General features: G+C 44.4%; 1 protein-coding gene across 1 annotated transcript; it reads left to right on the forward strand.

The window, feature by feature from the left end:
• The first annotated feature begins 684 nt into the window (after positions 1–684).
• LOC106579683 (amiloride-sensitive amine oxidase [copper-containing]-like) lies at positions 685–4294 on the forward strand. Its single transcript, XM_045701914.1, is given in 5 exon segments — positions 685–2143; positions 2995–3238; positions 3240–3272; positions 3749–3881; positions 4025–4294. Coding segments are annotated over 5 exon segments (2118 nt in total). The 5' UTR covers positions 685–705.
• The last annotated feature ends 12323 nt before the right edge of the window (positions 4295–16617 follow it).

Consider the following 16617-nt stretch of genomic DNA (forward strand, 5'->3'; position numbering starts at 1 on the left):
TATTATTTGACCATGCTGGTCATTTATGAACATTTTAACATTTTAACATTTTGACCATGTTCTGTTATAATATCCACCCTGCACAGCCAGAAGAGGACTGGCCACCCCTCATAGCCTGGTTCCTCTCTAGGTTTCTTCCTAGGTTTTTGGCCTTTCTAGGGAGTTTTTCCTAGGGAGTTTTTCCTAGCCACCGTGCTTCTTTCACATGCTTTGCTTGCTGTTTGGGGTTTTAGGCTGGGTTTCTGTACAGCACTTCGAGAATATCAGCTGATGTACGAAGGGCTATATAAAAATACATTTGATTTGATTTCATTTGAGATGTGGAGAGAACGGGGATGGGGGGAATGTGCCTGTATCTGGATGCCAGATATGCTGTAAAGTATGTTTTTCTTTTCAGTGGATGAAGCACTGGATGAAACAGAGAAGGCATGCTATAAGATCAGTAGAGGGGTTTACTCAAGTGCTTTTATTAGATAAGTGTCAGACATAGCTTAATAGCTTAATAGCTCAAGTGCAAGGGTCGAACAGGAAAAACAACAGGGTTGGTGACTATAAGAACACATTCTGCACTGGCTGTCTGTCTTCTCTCCCAGTTGTGTCTCAGTAGACATGGCCATGAGGTGCTTCTGTCTGCTGGTGCTGCTACTCACTCTGGACGTGTGTGAAGCTGACCGTGGTCGGGAGTGGGCTCACCACGGGGCATCAATGTTCGCCGACCTGACCCCCCATGAGATGCGCAACGTCCGGGACAACTTGCAAGGAAAGCCAGAGTTGGGTCTGACAGCGGCCCGGGGCAAGTCCCTGAAGAAGAATAGCATTCTGCTGATGGAGCTCCACCTGCCCCGCAAGCACAAGGCACTGAGGGCCCTGGACCGGGGCCAGGCCAAGCCCACGCGTCAGGCCAGGGTGGTGGTGCAGTTCGGGAACCAGTCCCAGCCCAATATCACCGAGATCATCGTGAGTCCACTTCCCTTCCCTACTTCATACAGGGAGAAGACCTTCAAGGGAGACAAGCCCATTCGGTTTGAGTCACGGCCCATTACAGTGGCTGAGTACTCGCACATCATCGACATCTTGCAGAAAATCACCGCCAAGGTCCACAAGGTGCTGTTTGAGACCACGGGGGGATTTTCCTTCCACAACTGTACCGACCGCTGCCTGACGTTCTCTGACATTGCACCCCGTGGTTTGGAGTCAGGTGAGAGGAGGACCTGGATTATGCTGCAGAAGTTTGTGGAGGGCTACTTCATCCATCCTGTGGGCTTTGAGGTCCTGGTGAACCATAAAGACCTGGACCCTGAGCGCTGGATGGTGGAGAAGGTGTGGTACAATGGCCAGTACTTTGACAAGGTGGAGGAACTGGCAGAACAATATGAGAAAGGAACGCTGGAGAAAGTCAAACTTCCTGACCATGACGACAAGGACTTGTAATCCACTTACATTCCCCGTGGGCACAGCAACACCCGCACCGACATCCACGGGCCCAAGCTGGTGGAGCCCCAAGGCCCTCGCTACCATGTGGATGGGAACTTTGTGGAATATGCCGGCTGGTCCTTCGCCTTCCGAGTCCGCTCCTCCGCCGGCCTCCAGATCTTCGACCTGCGCTTCAACGGAGAGCGCATCGCCTACGAGGTCAGTCTCCAGGAGGCCATTGCCTTCTATTCAGGCGACACCCCCGCCGCCATGCAGACCAAATACATTGACTCCGGCTGGGCCATGGGCACCCTGGACTACGAGCTGGCGCCTGGCATCGACTGCCCTGAAATCGCCACCTTTCTAGACCTGTACCATTACTACGATACGGACAAGCCTGTACATTACAAGAATGCCCTGTGTGTGTTTGAGATGACCACGGGGATGCCTCTAAGGAGGCACTTCAACAATAACTTCCAGGGGGGCTACAACTTTTTCGGGGGTCTGGAGAACCACGTGCTGGTGCTTCGGACCACCTCCACCGTCTATAACTACAACTACATCTGGGACTTCCTCTTCTATCAGAACGCAGTGATGGAGTCCAGGGTCAGTGCCACCGGTTACATCCACGCCACTTTCTTCACGCCCAACGGACTACACTACGGGTCCAAGGTGTATAACTACGTTCTGGGTAACCTCATCCACTACAAGGTTGACCTTGATATTGCTGGTGAGTTCTGTTCTATCAATCTGGTAGTGTGATTATGTCATTCAGGATTCAGGAATCACATTTTGTAATGCTGTGAATGGTTGCTGATTATCTATCTGTAAAGCTACAAAGTTCTGTCTATATGTAAATACAGCAATTTATAATAACAAATGGGTTGGTATACTTTCAAAATAGAAAGGAAATAAAATACCAAAGAAAGAAGGTGACAATGTTCACACGTACAGGCTTGTGTTCTAGCCTCTGTTTGATCTGACACACTTCTAGGGAAGTACGTCAAATTCTTGAAGATATTTTAGATCTTTGGTCCACCATTGCATTATGGGTGTTGCTCCTAGATGGTTTATGATTGTTGCTGCCAGCCAAATAAAACAACATGAGATTATGTCAGCCATTGTTATGAATCATTGACGAGAAACCCAAAATAACCTTTTATATCATGTGCCATGGGCAATACAACTGATAAATGTGAAATGATATGCCTAGTCTGTGCAATATCAGAACATTACTTCAGTGCCTAGGTCCACTGCATTTAAACCTAACAAAGGGCAATACAAGGAGGTTTTAAATGCATTAATTATTGCATCTCAATTCTTCTTTTGAAATTGAAATGGAGTTAATTGCAAACACCAGCCCTACTTGACCCCAACCCTGCTTGACCCCAACCCTGCTTAACCCCAACCCTGCTTGACCCCAACCCTGCTTGACCCCAACCCTGCTTAACCCCAACCCTGCTTAACCCCAACCCTGCTTGACCCCCACCTGCTTAACCCCAACCCTGCTTAACCCCAACCCTGCTTGACCCCAACCCTGCTTGACACCGTTAATATGATTGCTTTTGTCAAACGCTCCAGGTCGGGAGAACAGCTTTGAGTCGATGGACCTGAAGTATGTGAACTTCACCAACCCGTGGAGCCATAAACATTCCGTCGTCCAATCCAAGCTCGTCAAGACGCAGCACCAGACGGAACGCGGTGCTGCCTTCCGCTTCGGCAAGAAGTTCCCCCGCTACGTGCACTTCTACAACCCCAACGAGAAGAACAAGTGGGGCCACCAGAAGGGCTACCGCATCCAGTACAACTCCCACGCCAACAGTGTGCTGGATGGAGGAGAACGGCATCAGCTGGTCCAGGTAATGACAACACACAGCTAAAGGGACTGTTCACCCTGAAAATCAAAGTTTATCAGATGTTTTCATACCTCAATCAACGTCAGTTCATCCCACACCATCTGTTGAGTAGTTCCCACTGTAGACAGAGGAAATCTGCAGGCCACTACCAAAAATGAATTGGAAAGATTGGCACCATCTAATCATATGGTGGGGTAGTATGGGTAGTATCCCTTTAAAGCTGAGGTAAGCAAAACAGCACCACTTGCTGCCCCAGGCGCATTTGTTATTGTTTTTGTTTGGAGGAAATAAGCATTCAGCAACGTGGTAGAAAATAACTCTCCAGTTCTATCGAAGCATGCAGTGATCTGTAACGATGGCCAAGGGTTTCAGATTATTATAGCATCTGACATCTACTCTCAGACAGTTCGGATTCAGTCTGAAGTGCACTACATATGATGTGTACTGGTGAGAGTGGCTTTATCTTCCTCTGTATGTAGATACCCGTTGGCTGTGACCAGACACAAGGACAGTGAGCCCACCAGCAGTAGTATCTACACTCAGAACGACCCCTGGGAGCCGGTGGTGTCTTTTGAGGACTACATCCGCAACAATGAAAGCATCATCAACCAGGTGAGACCTATTGTTACCAATAACTCAACTCATTCTCAGACTCAAAATAGAATCTTCCCTACCCTGGATGGCATTATGATTGTATAATAACTAAATAATAAATCCAATCAATCAATTAATCAATCAACCTGTCTCCTGTGTAGGACCTGGTTGCCTGGGTGACTGTGGGCTTCCTGCATGTGCCCCACTCAGAGGACATCCCCAATACAGCGACGCCCGGCAATGCCGTGGGCTTCTTCCTGCGTCCCTTCAACTTTTTCGACGCGGACCCCTCTCTGACGTCCCGCACTACCATTATCGTCCGGGAAGACAAAGAGGGCAAGCCCAAGGTCCAGAGATGGACCCCAGAAGTCGTAGGTCACTGTGTGACTGACAGGCCTTTCTTCTACAATGGCACCTACGCAGGAGTCTGAGGGACTGGTGCGACTGACATGAAAGACACAAAATGGAGGTTCCATCCTCCAAGGATGGAAATCATGTAAATGCGAAATATTATATTCTGGAACAGGCATTAATAAAAGTAATATTATGTTGATATCGTTCCTGTTAAATGTGAAAGAATATTTTTTTTTTTTAATGAGTATGCAAATGTATTGCAACAATTTACCATTCCTATACATAGGCACATTTCATTACAAACTCTCTAAAATCATAACTCAGACACATTTTACCATTGTACATACATACAGTACCAGTCAAAAGTTTGGACACACCTACACGTTCAAGGGGTTCTCTTTATTTTTACTATTTTCTACATTGTAATAGTGAAGACTTGAAGTCATGAAATAACACATGGAATCATGTAGTAACCCAAAAACTGTTAAACAAATCAAAATATGTTTTATGTTTGAGATTTTTCAAAGTAGCAACCCTTTGCCTTGATAACAACTTTGCACTCTTGGTATTGGTGGGAAAGTCAATACTGGCCTGTGACTAATACAGGGAATCAGACAGTGTTTAGCTATAGGGAGTATTTTATTTGTTCTTTCCAGTCAAGGTCTGGCCTGGAACAGCCCACAGACGTCTCCTTCTCTTGTTCCTTTCCTCTGCTCTCTCAAAAACACATTGATGTACGTTGTAAAGGTACAGAAAACCAGCTGTAAGGAACTTGGTGAGTAAGAGGACCAGTGCAAGCAACGGCATTGCAGAATGGGAAGTTATGCTTGAGGATAGAGTATTTGACCATTGTGTCAAGTGTTTAACCTAATTTAAAAAACACCATCCATGAAGAACAAGAAGTTACAACCCCGTGTGTCATCCATCTTAGAGAAGCATTATCAACCTTAGAGTGAAGTTCCCTGAGGAACAACCTATGTACCTGAACAGGTAAATACTAAGACAAATATACAGTAGATTGTAACATTTTTTTTACCTGTTTTTTTTGCTTTGTCACAGGGTTAATGATTGATAGACCATGTGATATAACCTACAGTCTGTTAGCCATAATAAGCAGTAGGGGATAAATACAAGCATGAGTTTTGCAAAGGAGTGAAAACTCCTTACACAGATCAATGCTACAGTGGTCTAAGTGACATTAACATGACCAAGTGTTCAGCAACAAAGAAACCAAAAACACAGTGTTAATCATTAGCTTTATACAATATATGTTTGGAGGGCAAAATATACTGTCAAAGCAGTCCATTGATTAAAAAGGAAATCAGTTTCACCGATTCTCATTGGTTGGTGGTCAGGAATGAGTCTGGGAAGATGTGAGTAGCTACTGCCATCTAGGGGTTAAATGAGAAACAACTTTAATTTCTGCCTTAGAAAATACAGTACTTACTGTATCTGTATATGGGAAAGGGAAGGGAAAGGGGGATACCTAATCAGTTGTACAATGACAACTAGAAGAGGTAAATGTATGCCTGTAAATATTAGAACGAGCAATGTCAGTCTGGAATATATATATGGACAGGATGGTGTGTATAGACATTATGGACAGTATATGAATAGAAAAGGTGTGTACAGCAGTAGTTATATACACTGCTCAAAAAATAAAGGGAACACTTAAACAACACAATGTAACTCCAAGTCAATCACACTTCTGTGAAATCAAACTGTCCACTTAGGAAGCAACACTGATTGACAATAAATTTCACATGCTGTTGTGCAAATGGAATAGACAACAGGTGGAAATTATAGGCAATTAGCAAGACACCCCCAAAAAAGGAGTGGTTCTGCAGGTGGGGACCACAGACCACTTCTCAGTTCCTATGCTTCCTGGCTGATGTTTTGGTCACTTTTGAATGCTGGCGGTGCTTTCACTCTAGTGGTAGCATGAGACGGAGTCTACAACCCACACAAGTGGCTCAGGTAGTGCAGCTCATCCAGGATGGCACATCAATGTGAGCTGTGCCAAGAAGGTTTGCTTTGTCTGTCAGCGTAGTGTCCAGAGCATGGAGGCGCTACCAGGAGACAGGCCAGTACATCAGGAGACCTGGAGGAGGCCGTAGGAGGGCAACAACCCAGCAGCAGGACCGCTACCTCCGCCTTTGTGCAAGGAGGAGCAGGAGGAGCACTGCCAGAGCCCTGCAAAATGACCTCCAGCAGGCCACAAACGTGCATGTGTCTGCTCAAACGGTCAGAAACAGACTCTATGAGGGTGGTATGAGGGCCCGACGTCCACAGGTGGGGGTTGTGCTTACAGCCCAACACCGTGCAGGACGTTTGGCATTTGCCTGCAACATCCTCCAGCATGACCGGTTTGGCGGTGGGTCAGTCATGGTGTGGGGTGGCATTTCTTTGGGGGGCCGCACAGCCCTCCATGTGCTCGCCAGAGGTAGCCTGACTGCCATTAGGTACCGAGATGAGATCCTCACACCCTTTGTGAGACCATATGCTGGTGCGGTTGGCCCTGGGTTCCTCCTAATGCAAGACAATGCTAGATCTCATGTGGCTGGAGTGTGTCAGCAGTTCCTGCAAGAGGAAGGCATTGATGCTATGGACTGGCCCGCCCGTTCCCCAGACCTGAATCCAACTGAGCACATTTGGGACATCATGTCTCGCTCCATCCACCAACGCCACGTTGCACCACAGACTGTCCAGGAGTTAGCGGATGCTTTAGTCCAGGTCTGGGAGGAGATCCCTCAGGAGACCATCCGCCACCTCATCAGGAGCATGCCCAGGCGTTGTAGGGAGGTCATACAGGCACGTGGAGGCTACACACACTACGGAGCCTCATTTTGACTTGTTTTAAGGACATTACATCAAAGTTGGATCAGCCTGTAGTGTGGTTTTCCACTTTAATTTTGAGTGTGACTCCAAATCCAGACCTCCATGGGTTGATAAATTGTATTTCTATTGATTATTTTTGTGTGATTTTGTTGTCAGCACATTCAACTATGTAAAGAAAAAAGTATTTAATAAGATTATTTCATTCATTCAGATCTAGGATGTGTTATTTTAGTGTTCCCTTTATTTTTTTTGAGCAGTGTAGAATGAGCCTTGACTAGAATACAGTATATATGTACATATGAAGTGGGTAAAACAGTATGTAAACATTATTAAAGTGACATAGGATACCAGATCAGACAGGAGAATTACACCAGATTGGACAGACTAACTCCAGCCCCCCGGCACAGACTATTGCAGCATAGATAATGGGGACTGACGGGGGACACTGTGGCCCCTTCTAAAGTTAACCCCAGACAGGGCCAACCAGGCAGGATGTAACCCCACCCACTTTGTCAAAGCACAGCCCCCACACCACCAAAAGGATATCAAGAGACCACTAACTTAATACCCTGAGACAAGGCCGAGTATAGCCCACGAAGATCTCCCCGCAGCACAAGCCCGAGGGGGGGTGCAAAACCAGACAGAAAGATCATGTCAGTGACTCTACCGGCATGGGAGAGCGCGAGCAAGCCAGTGACTCAGCCCCGGTAATAGAATCCCAGTGGAGAGCGGGGAGCCGGCCAGGGATCGTTTATTTCTTTCATTATTGAGTCAGTACAGAACCTTTTAAATTATGTTTTTCTTGTTTTAAATATATGTAGTTCTGTCCATGAGATGTTCTTGTCTACTAATGCTCTGTATTTTGTCATGTTTCACATTTTGTGTGGAACCCAGGAACAGCTAATGGGGATCCTAATAAAATACCAAAAATAACAGGGAGATTAGCATGTCTTGGGGGTATGATCTTTGACACTGATTCAGGATTTTTCCATAATCATGGTAACATCCAGATTAATGTAGAAGTGTTTAGAAACATATTATTTTCTTATTTACAGTAAAAGTGACTCCAAAATGACACGATTCATTATTTACCAATCATTTCTATTGGGCATAAAATAGTCTGAAACACGACCAAAAACAAACTGCAAATGAATCCAACAAGTTTGTAGTCACAAGCTTAATGTAATTATTGTGTGCTAGATATATGTGACCAAATACTACACTTTTGACTACTTTATATGGGTGTCAATAATTCTGACCTCTACCTTTTCGAGAAAAAAATGAAATCTCTTTCTCTGAGCAATTGTATTAGTATAAAATAATATAATTTCTAAAAACAATTGAGCATAGCTCAGTATTTTAATTATTTATTTTATACACTCTTTATTGCTCATCTTCATCAAGGGCGTCAACTTTCTCGGACCCCACTGCACCTCTCTTCCCTCGCACACAGGAAGCGAGTCTGAGACAATCTTAGTCTGTTTCAGCCTTTATTTTGTAATAATAATAAAATCTTTATAATATATTTTTTTTAAGTTCAGACAGTCCTCCTCTGGGTGCTTACAGGCTGCATGCACCTGCTTGATTTAAAAACTAATATCAAAGTAGATTAAGAATTAATGGGATAGGCTGATGAGTACTTCTAACAAAATGATTGGTCAAATGATTGACAATCATTACCCAACTAAATTACTTGGTCATCTATGAACATTTGAACATCTTGGCCATGTTCTGTTATAATCTCCACCTGGCACAGCCAGAAGAGGACTGGCCACCCCTCATAGCCTGGTTCCTCTCTAGGTTTCTTCCTAGGTTCTGGCCTTTCTAGGGAGTTTTTCCTAGCCACCGTGCTTCTACACCTGCATTGCTTGCTGTTTGGGGTTTTAGGCTGGATTTCTGTACAGCACTTTGTGATATCAGCTGATTTAAGAAGGGCTTTATAAATAAATGTAATTTGATTTTGATTTGATTACTTCTGACATTGTATTTCCTTTTAGAGCCAGTGATGTAGTTGGTCCAAATAATTGGTGGGTAAACTCGCTGGTCGTGGTGAAAAAAGTAACGCTCCCTAAAAGCATTTTTCAGCAAAAGGTTGTTAAACTGATTTCATCGAGATTCTAAAGCTCCCCATTGTGACGTCAGCACTTCCAAATGCCGTTCTTTGTATATTGGGCAACACCCCTGGTTATGTGTCTCTGTGTTTACCCACCACTACATCCCTGGTTATGTGTCTCTGTGTTCACCCTCCACTTCACCCCTGGTTATGTGTCTCTGTGTTCACCCTCCACTACACCCCTGGTTATGTGTCTCTGTGTTCACCCACCACTACACCCCTGGTTATGTGTCTCTGTGTTCACCCTCCACTTCACCCCTGGTTATGTGTCTCTGTGTTCACCCTCCACTACACCCCTGGTTATGTGTCTCTGTGTTCACCCTCCACTACACCCCTGGTTATGTGTCTCTGTGTTCACCCTCCACTACACCCCTGGTTATGTGTCTCTGTGTTCACCCTCCACTACAACCCTGGTTATGTGTCTCTGTGTTCACCCTCCACTACACCCCTGGTTATGTGTCTCTGTGTTCACCCTCCACTACACCCCTGGTTATGTGTCTCTGTGTTCACCCACCACTACACCCCTGGTTATGTGTCTCTGTGTTCACCCTCCACTACACCCCTGGTTATGTGTCTCTGTGTTCACCCTCCACTACACCCCTGGTTATGTGTCTCTGTGTTCACCCTCCACTACACCCCGGGTTATGTGTCTCTGTGTTCACCCTCCACTACACCCCTGGTTATGTGTCTCTGTGTTCACCCTCCACTACACCCCTGGTTATGTGTCTCTGTGTTCACCCTCCACTTCACCCCTGGTTATGTGTCTCTGTGTTCACCCTCCACTACACCCCTGGTTATGTGTCTCTGTGTTCACCCTCCACTACACCCCTGGTTATTTGTCTCTGTGTTCACCCTCCACTACACCCCTGGTTAGAGCCACTGGGCCAAGTGGATAACAGTCTTAGACAGCTTGAGGGAAGCATTCTCTTCACACTCAAGAGTTGTGTCTAAGTCTAGAATAGGTTCCTGTTTATATTAGCCACATTGTATCTGTCAATATGAGTCACACATGGAAGTCCCACATATGTCTGAATGATGAGTAACAGTTAGTTCATGGGTGACATATCCTCGTGGAAATCATTCAACAACAATCAACACCACATTAAGATTTAACCAGTAACACAAGTTTTCCACAAGTGTAGGGTCATCATCAACATCTATGCCCATTGACTTTAAATGTGGGGGTGTAAAAGAGAGTATGGTTTACTGTCTTATGGAGGTGAAATAATACCCTTCGAGGGAATCAAATGTCACCTTTTTGTGAACCACACAGGAGGGCAAATCATGGCCAAAAGATAAAAAACTGCACAGTCACTGAGGAACATACAGTACCAGTCAAAAGTTTGGACGCACGTACTCATTCAAGGGTTTTTCTTTATTTTTACTATTTTCTACATTGTAGAATAATAGTGAAGACATCAAAACTATGAAATAACACATATGGAATCCACATATTCTTCAAAGTAGCCACCCTTTGCCTTGATGACATCTTTGCACACTCTTGGCATTCTCTCAACCAGCTTCATGAGGTAATCACCTGTAATTCATTTCAATTAACAGGTGTGTCTTGTAAAAAGTACATTTGTGGAATTTCTTTCCTTCTTAATGCGTTTGAGCCAATCAGTTGTGTTGTGACAAGGTAAGGGTGGTATACAGAAGATAGCCCTATTTGATAAAAGACCAAGTCAATATTTTGGCAAGAACAGCTCAAATAAGCAAAGAGAAACGACAGGTCATCCTTGCTTTAAGACATGAAGGTCAGTCAATACGGAACATTTCAAGAAACTTTGAACGTTTCTTCAAGTGCAGTCGCAAAAACCATCAAGCGCTATGATGAAACTGGCTCTCATGAGAACCGCCACAGGAAAGGAAGACCCAGAGTTACCTCTGCTGCAGAGGATAAGTTCATTAGAGTTAACTGCACCTCAGATTGCAGCCCAAATAAATGCTTCACAAAGTTCAAGTAACAGACACATCTCAACATCAACTGTTCAGAGGAGACTGCATGAATCAGGCCTTCGTGGTCGAATTGCTGCAAAGAAACCACTACTAAAGGACACCAATAAGAAGAACAGACTTGCTTGGGCCAAGAAACACGAGCAATGGACATTAGACTGGTGGAAATCTGTCCTTTGGTCAGATTTTGGGTTCCAACCGTTGTGTCTTTGTGAGACGCAGAGTAGGTGAACGGATGATCTCCACGTTTGGTTCTCACCATGAAGAATTGAGGAGGAAGTGTGATGGTGCTTTGCTGGTGACACAATCAGTGATTTATTTAGAATTCAAGGCACACTTAACCAGCATGGCTACCACAGCATTCTGCAGCGATATGCCATCCCATCTGGTTTGTGCTTAGTGGGATAATCATTTGTTTTTCAACAGGATAATGACCCAACACACCTCCAGATTGTGTAAGGGCTATTTAACCAGGAAGAAGAGTGATGGAGTGCTGCATCAGATGACCTGGCCTCCACAAATCACCCAACCTCAGATGGTTTAGGATGAGTTGGACCGCAGAGTGAAGGAAAAGCAGCTAACAAGTGGTCAGCATATGTGGGAACTCCTTCAAGACTGTTGGAAAAGCATTCCAGGTGAAGCTGGTTGAGAGAATGCCAAGAGTTTGCAAAGCTGTCATCAAGGAAAAGGGTGGGTAACAGTTTTTTTGGTTACTACATGATTCCATATTGTGACGATCGTCACAAGGAGTAGACCAAGGTGCAGCGTGTTGAGTGCTCATGATAAATATTATTTAAACTCAGACCACTAAAGCAAACCAACAAATAACGGAAAACAACCGTCCCATTCTGCAGGCTTTACAGAGCTGTGCAAAAACAAGATCCCACAACTGAAAGTGGACAAAAGGGCCGCCTAAGTATGATTCCTAATCAGAGACAACGATAAACAGCTGCCTCTGATTAGGAATCATACTCTGCTCAACACAAAGAAATAGAAAACATAGAAATGAACATAGAAATACAAAATATAGAATGCCCACCCAAATCACACCCTGACCTAACCAAAATAGAGAAAATAAACGGCAATCTAAGGTCAGGGCGTGACACATATGTGTAATTTCATAATTTGCATGTCTTCACTATTATTCTACAATGTAGAAAATAGTAAACAAATATAGAAAAACCCCTGAATGAGTTGTTGTGTCCAAACTTTTGACTGATACTGTATCTAAAAGTTGAATATTTACCATCGATCTGCAGAATCAAATAACTTTTCACTTATACGTTTGTTTAAACAGGAAATATTTGCCTTACAATCATGACTCTCAAAATACTTTCTTAATCTTCATCTTTATCTCACCGTGACATTAAGATGAGGAATAGAATCAGCTGGGGGCACTTAGCAGAGTCATGAATGCAAGACTGGCTGGCAAGTGGCCAAGAATTCATTATTTTAATCTCTACACTAATCTGATGTCCATGTAAGTTAGCATCAACAAGTAAGCTTGAGACGCTTCGACAGACGCGTCACAATTATTTTGATAGCAAAATAATTGATAGCAAAATAAACGCCTCTGCTATCTATAAAAGGCCTACATGGTACACTCAAGTGTATGTGCATACTGCATTCTGTATGTGCATAGATATGGTAACTGGTTTCTATGTACAGTGTTTAAGCACGGTCAATATGTCAACATGTGAGGAGAGAGGGGGGGTGGTAGTGTGGGACCTGCTGTGCTCTAGCAGCTCAGTGCTGCCTCCATGCAGTGGGGTTGGGCAGCCTGTCTGTCTCCCCTGGTATGTCAACCATCCAATTCCTCTTTGTCCACCTCTCAAAATAACCCAGAACAGCTGAGACAAAGCCTGAGAGAGCCAGGCAGGCAGAGTCCGGTCCAATCCACTCCGCAGTGGCGGAAAATGGAAACAAAGACCCCAGGGTAGTGATCTTAGAGGATCTATTAAATCAGTAAAGCTCGAGGGGGTGTGGTATATGGCCAATATACCCCATGGCTAAGGGCTGTTTTTAGGCCGTTTTTATACCACAAACCCCCGAGTTGCCTTATTGTTTTTTTAAAATCTGGTTACCAACGTAATTAGAAACAGTAAACAAGTACCCGTGGTATACGATCTGATATACCACGGCTTTCAGCCAATCAGCATTCAGGGCTTGAACTACCCGGTTTATAACTAAGCAATAATACATGAGAGGACATGTGTTATGACATTTCTATCATGGTTGTGAAGTGGTCATAGCAACGAAGCCGGCTATTACACTGACATGAAAGGTTAGAGACCCTTTTTACACAGTACATGACATACAGTATAATTGTATCACAGTAGGTAAAAACAAATGGTTTTCATTAACCTGTTAGGGCTAGGGGGCAGTATTGACACGGCCGGATAAAAAACGTACCCGATTTAATCTGGTTACTACTCCTGCCCAGTAACTAGAATATGCATATAATTATTGGCTTTGGATAGAAAACACCCTAAAGTTTCTAAAACTGTTTGAATTGTGTCTGTGAGTATAACAGAACTCAAATGGCAGGCCAAAACCTGAGAAGATTCCATGCAGGAAGTGGCCTGTCTGAGAAGTTGTGTTTCATCTTGGCTCTTTTTATTGAAGACTGAGGGTCTTTGCTCTAACGTGACACTTCCTACGGCTCCCATAGGCTCTCAGAGCCCGGGAAAAAGCTGAACGATATCGAGGCAGCCTCTGGCTGAAACACATTATCGCTTTTGGCAAGTGGCCGATCAGAGTATTATGGGCTTAGGCGCGTGCCCGAGTCGACCGAATGCTTTATTTTCTTTCGTCTGTTTACCTAAACGCAGATTCCCGGTCGGAATATTATCGCTTTTTTTATGAGAAAAATGGCATAAAAATTGATTTTAAACAGCGGTTGACATGCTTCGAAGTACGGTAATGGAATATTTAGAAATTTTTTGTCATGAATTGCGCCATGCTCGTCACCCTTATTTACCCTTTCGGATAGTGTCTTGAACACACGAACAAAATGCCGCTGTTTGGATATAACTATGGATTATTTTGAACCAAACCAACATTTGTTATTGAAGTAGAAGTCCTGGGAGTGCATTCTGACGAAGACAGCAAAGGTAATAACATTTTTCTTATAGTAAATCTGACTTTGGTGAGTGCTAAATTTGCTGGGTGTCTAAATAGCTAGCCCTGTGATGTCGGGCTATCTACTGAGAATATTGCAAAATGTGCTTTCACCGAAAAGCTATTTTAAAATCGGACATATCGAGTGCATAGAGGAGTTCTGTATCTATAATTCTTAAAATAATTGTTATACTTTTTGTAAACGTTTATCGTGAGTAATTTAGTAAATTCACCGGCAGTGTTCGTTGGGAATGCTAGTCACATGCTAGTCACATGCTAATGTAAAAAGCAGTTTTTTTATATAAATATGAACTTGATTGAACAAAACATGCATGTATTGTATAACATAATGTCCTAGGGTTGTCATCTGATGAAGATCATCAAAGGTTAGTGCTGCATTTAGCTGTGGTTTGGGTTTATGTGACATTATATGCTAGCTTGAAAAATGGGTGTCTGATTATTTCTGGCTGGGTACTCTGCTGACATAATCTAATGTTTTGCTTTTTGAAATCGGACAGTGTGGTTAGATTAACGAAAGTCTTGTCTTTAAAATGGTGTAAAATAGTCATATGTTTGAAAAATTGAAGTTTTTGCATTTTTGAGGTTTTTGAATAACACGCCACGGGATTACACTGGCTGTTACGTAGGTGGGACGATTTGGTGCCACCTACCCTAGAGAGGTTAACATGCCACACACCGTAAAAGAACATAGCCAGCACCTGGCATTCATTCCCTCAGGGGTTATGAGAGCGTGGGGGCATGCATGTCAGTGAATTTGGAAACACAGAGAAGGGGTGAGCCCTATTGCATAATTTCCACCACCCCCAAAGGTTGTTTTGATCCATCTTCCAGGCCTCTCTTTTCATTGTGACCGGGGCCATCCCCGCTGTCACACAGCCAACAGAGAGGCATGGGGGCTGGGGCCATCAACGCTGTCACACAGCCAACAGAGAGGCATGGGGGCTGGGGCCATCAACGCTGTCACACAGTACCCAGAGAGGCATGGGGGCTGGGGCCATCACCGCTGTCACACAGCCCACAGAGAGGTATGGGGGCTGGGGCCATCACCGCTGTCACACAGTACCCAGAGAGGTATGGGGGCTGGGGCCATCACCGGTGTCACAAAGCCACAGAGAGGTTTGGGGGCTGGGGGACAAAAGAGAGGTATGGGGGCTGGGGGACAAAAGAGAGGTATGGGGGCTGGGGGACAAAAGCCCACACTGACCCTACTGCTGCTGCTGACGTGGCTGCACCAGAGAGGAAACATCTGAGGACCCTGATCCACCACCACATTTCATAACCTGATGATGGAGGATGCCTGCTCATGCATTTACACAGCCAGTCAATACAGACACTGGAGCACGGGCGCCACACACACACACACACACACGCACACACACACACACACACACACACACACACACACACACACACACACACACACACACACACACACACACACACACACACACACACACACACACACACACACACACACACACACACACACACACACACACACACACACACACACGACAGTCCCCTCTGAATAGAGAACACCCCTGGGATCCAGTTACAGACAGGATCCCATCTGCAAGATTGCAACCCTTGGATCAAAACAAAAGACAGCAGCATAACATTAGTCTCCTTATCCTGCCTAGTAACCTCCCCTACCAGTGCTGAGTAAAAGGTACCTTTCAGGGTATGGTAGTACTGTATACCGCTGACCCACATTTATACATCATTTCTCAGGTTACTACACTGACATGAAAGGGAAACCTTAGAGGTCAGAGACCCTTTCTTTCTACACCCTACATGACATAGGTTTGTGTCACAGTAGTAGGTAAGTCAGATAGGTTGGGAATCTTAGCAGACTCCTATTTATAGAATCTATAAAGCAGATATTCTATAGCAGGGCATTATGGCGTTTTCTTATCTGTGTTAGATTATAGGATAGAGTATGGCACGTACTTCATAACCAATTAATCCTAAAACTAAAGCTGTACAAAGACAAGCCTGAGCTATGTATCACAACAACAGAAATATTGCATTTATGGTAAGGAATAAATCCCCATATAACCCAATAACCACTCACTCCTCTTAACAGTAGAGCAAAACTAAAGTGCTGGGTTAAGTAGGACAAATGCATCCTCCAACCACATAACAATCCCCTATTAAGTGACTGTCAGGAAGCCAATTTGTTTTATTTCCTTCTCTGAAGAGTTGAGTCACTATGACAACAGCCATCGGAGAGCACTAGAGTGTCAAGAGAAAATTAGGGGTAGCAACCCATGTTAGTTACGACTCCTCAGTGAGCAGTGCTCAGTCTGGTGCTGTTATGAATAGTGACAATGAAATATACAGTAGGACCTA

The sequence above is a fragment of the Salmo salar genome, chromosome ssa19, assembly GCF_905237065.1.
Source record: "Salmo salar chromosome ssa19, Ssal_v3.1, whole genome shotgun sequence".
In the NCBI taxonomy this organism is placed as follows: Eukaryota; Metazoa; Chordata; class Actinopteri; order Salmoniformes; family Salmonidae; genus Salmo; species Salmo salar.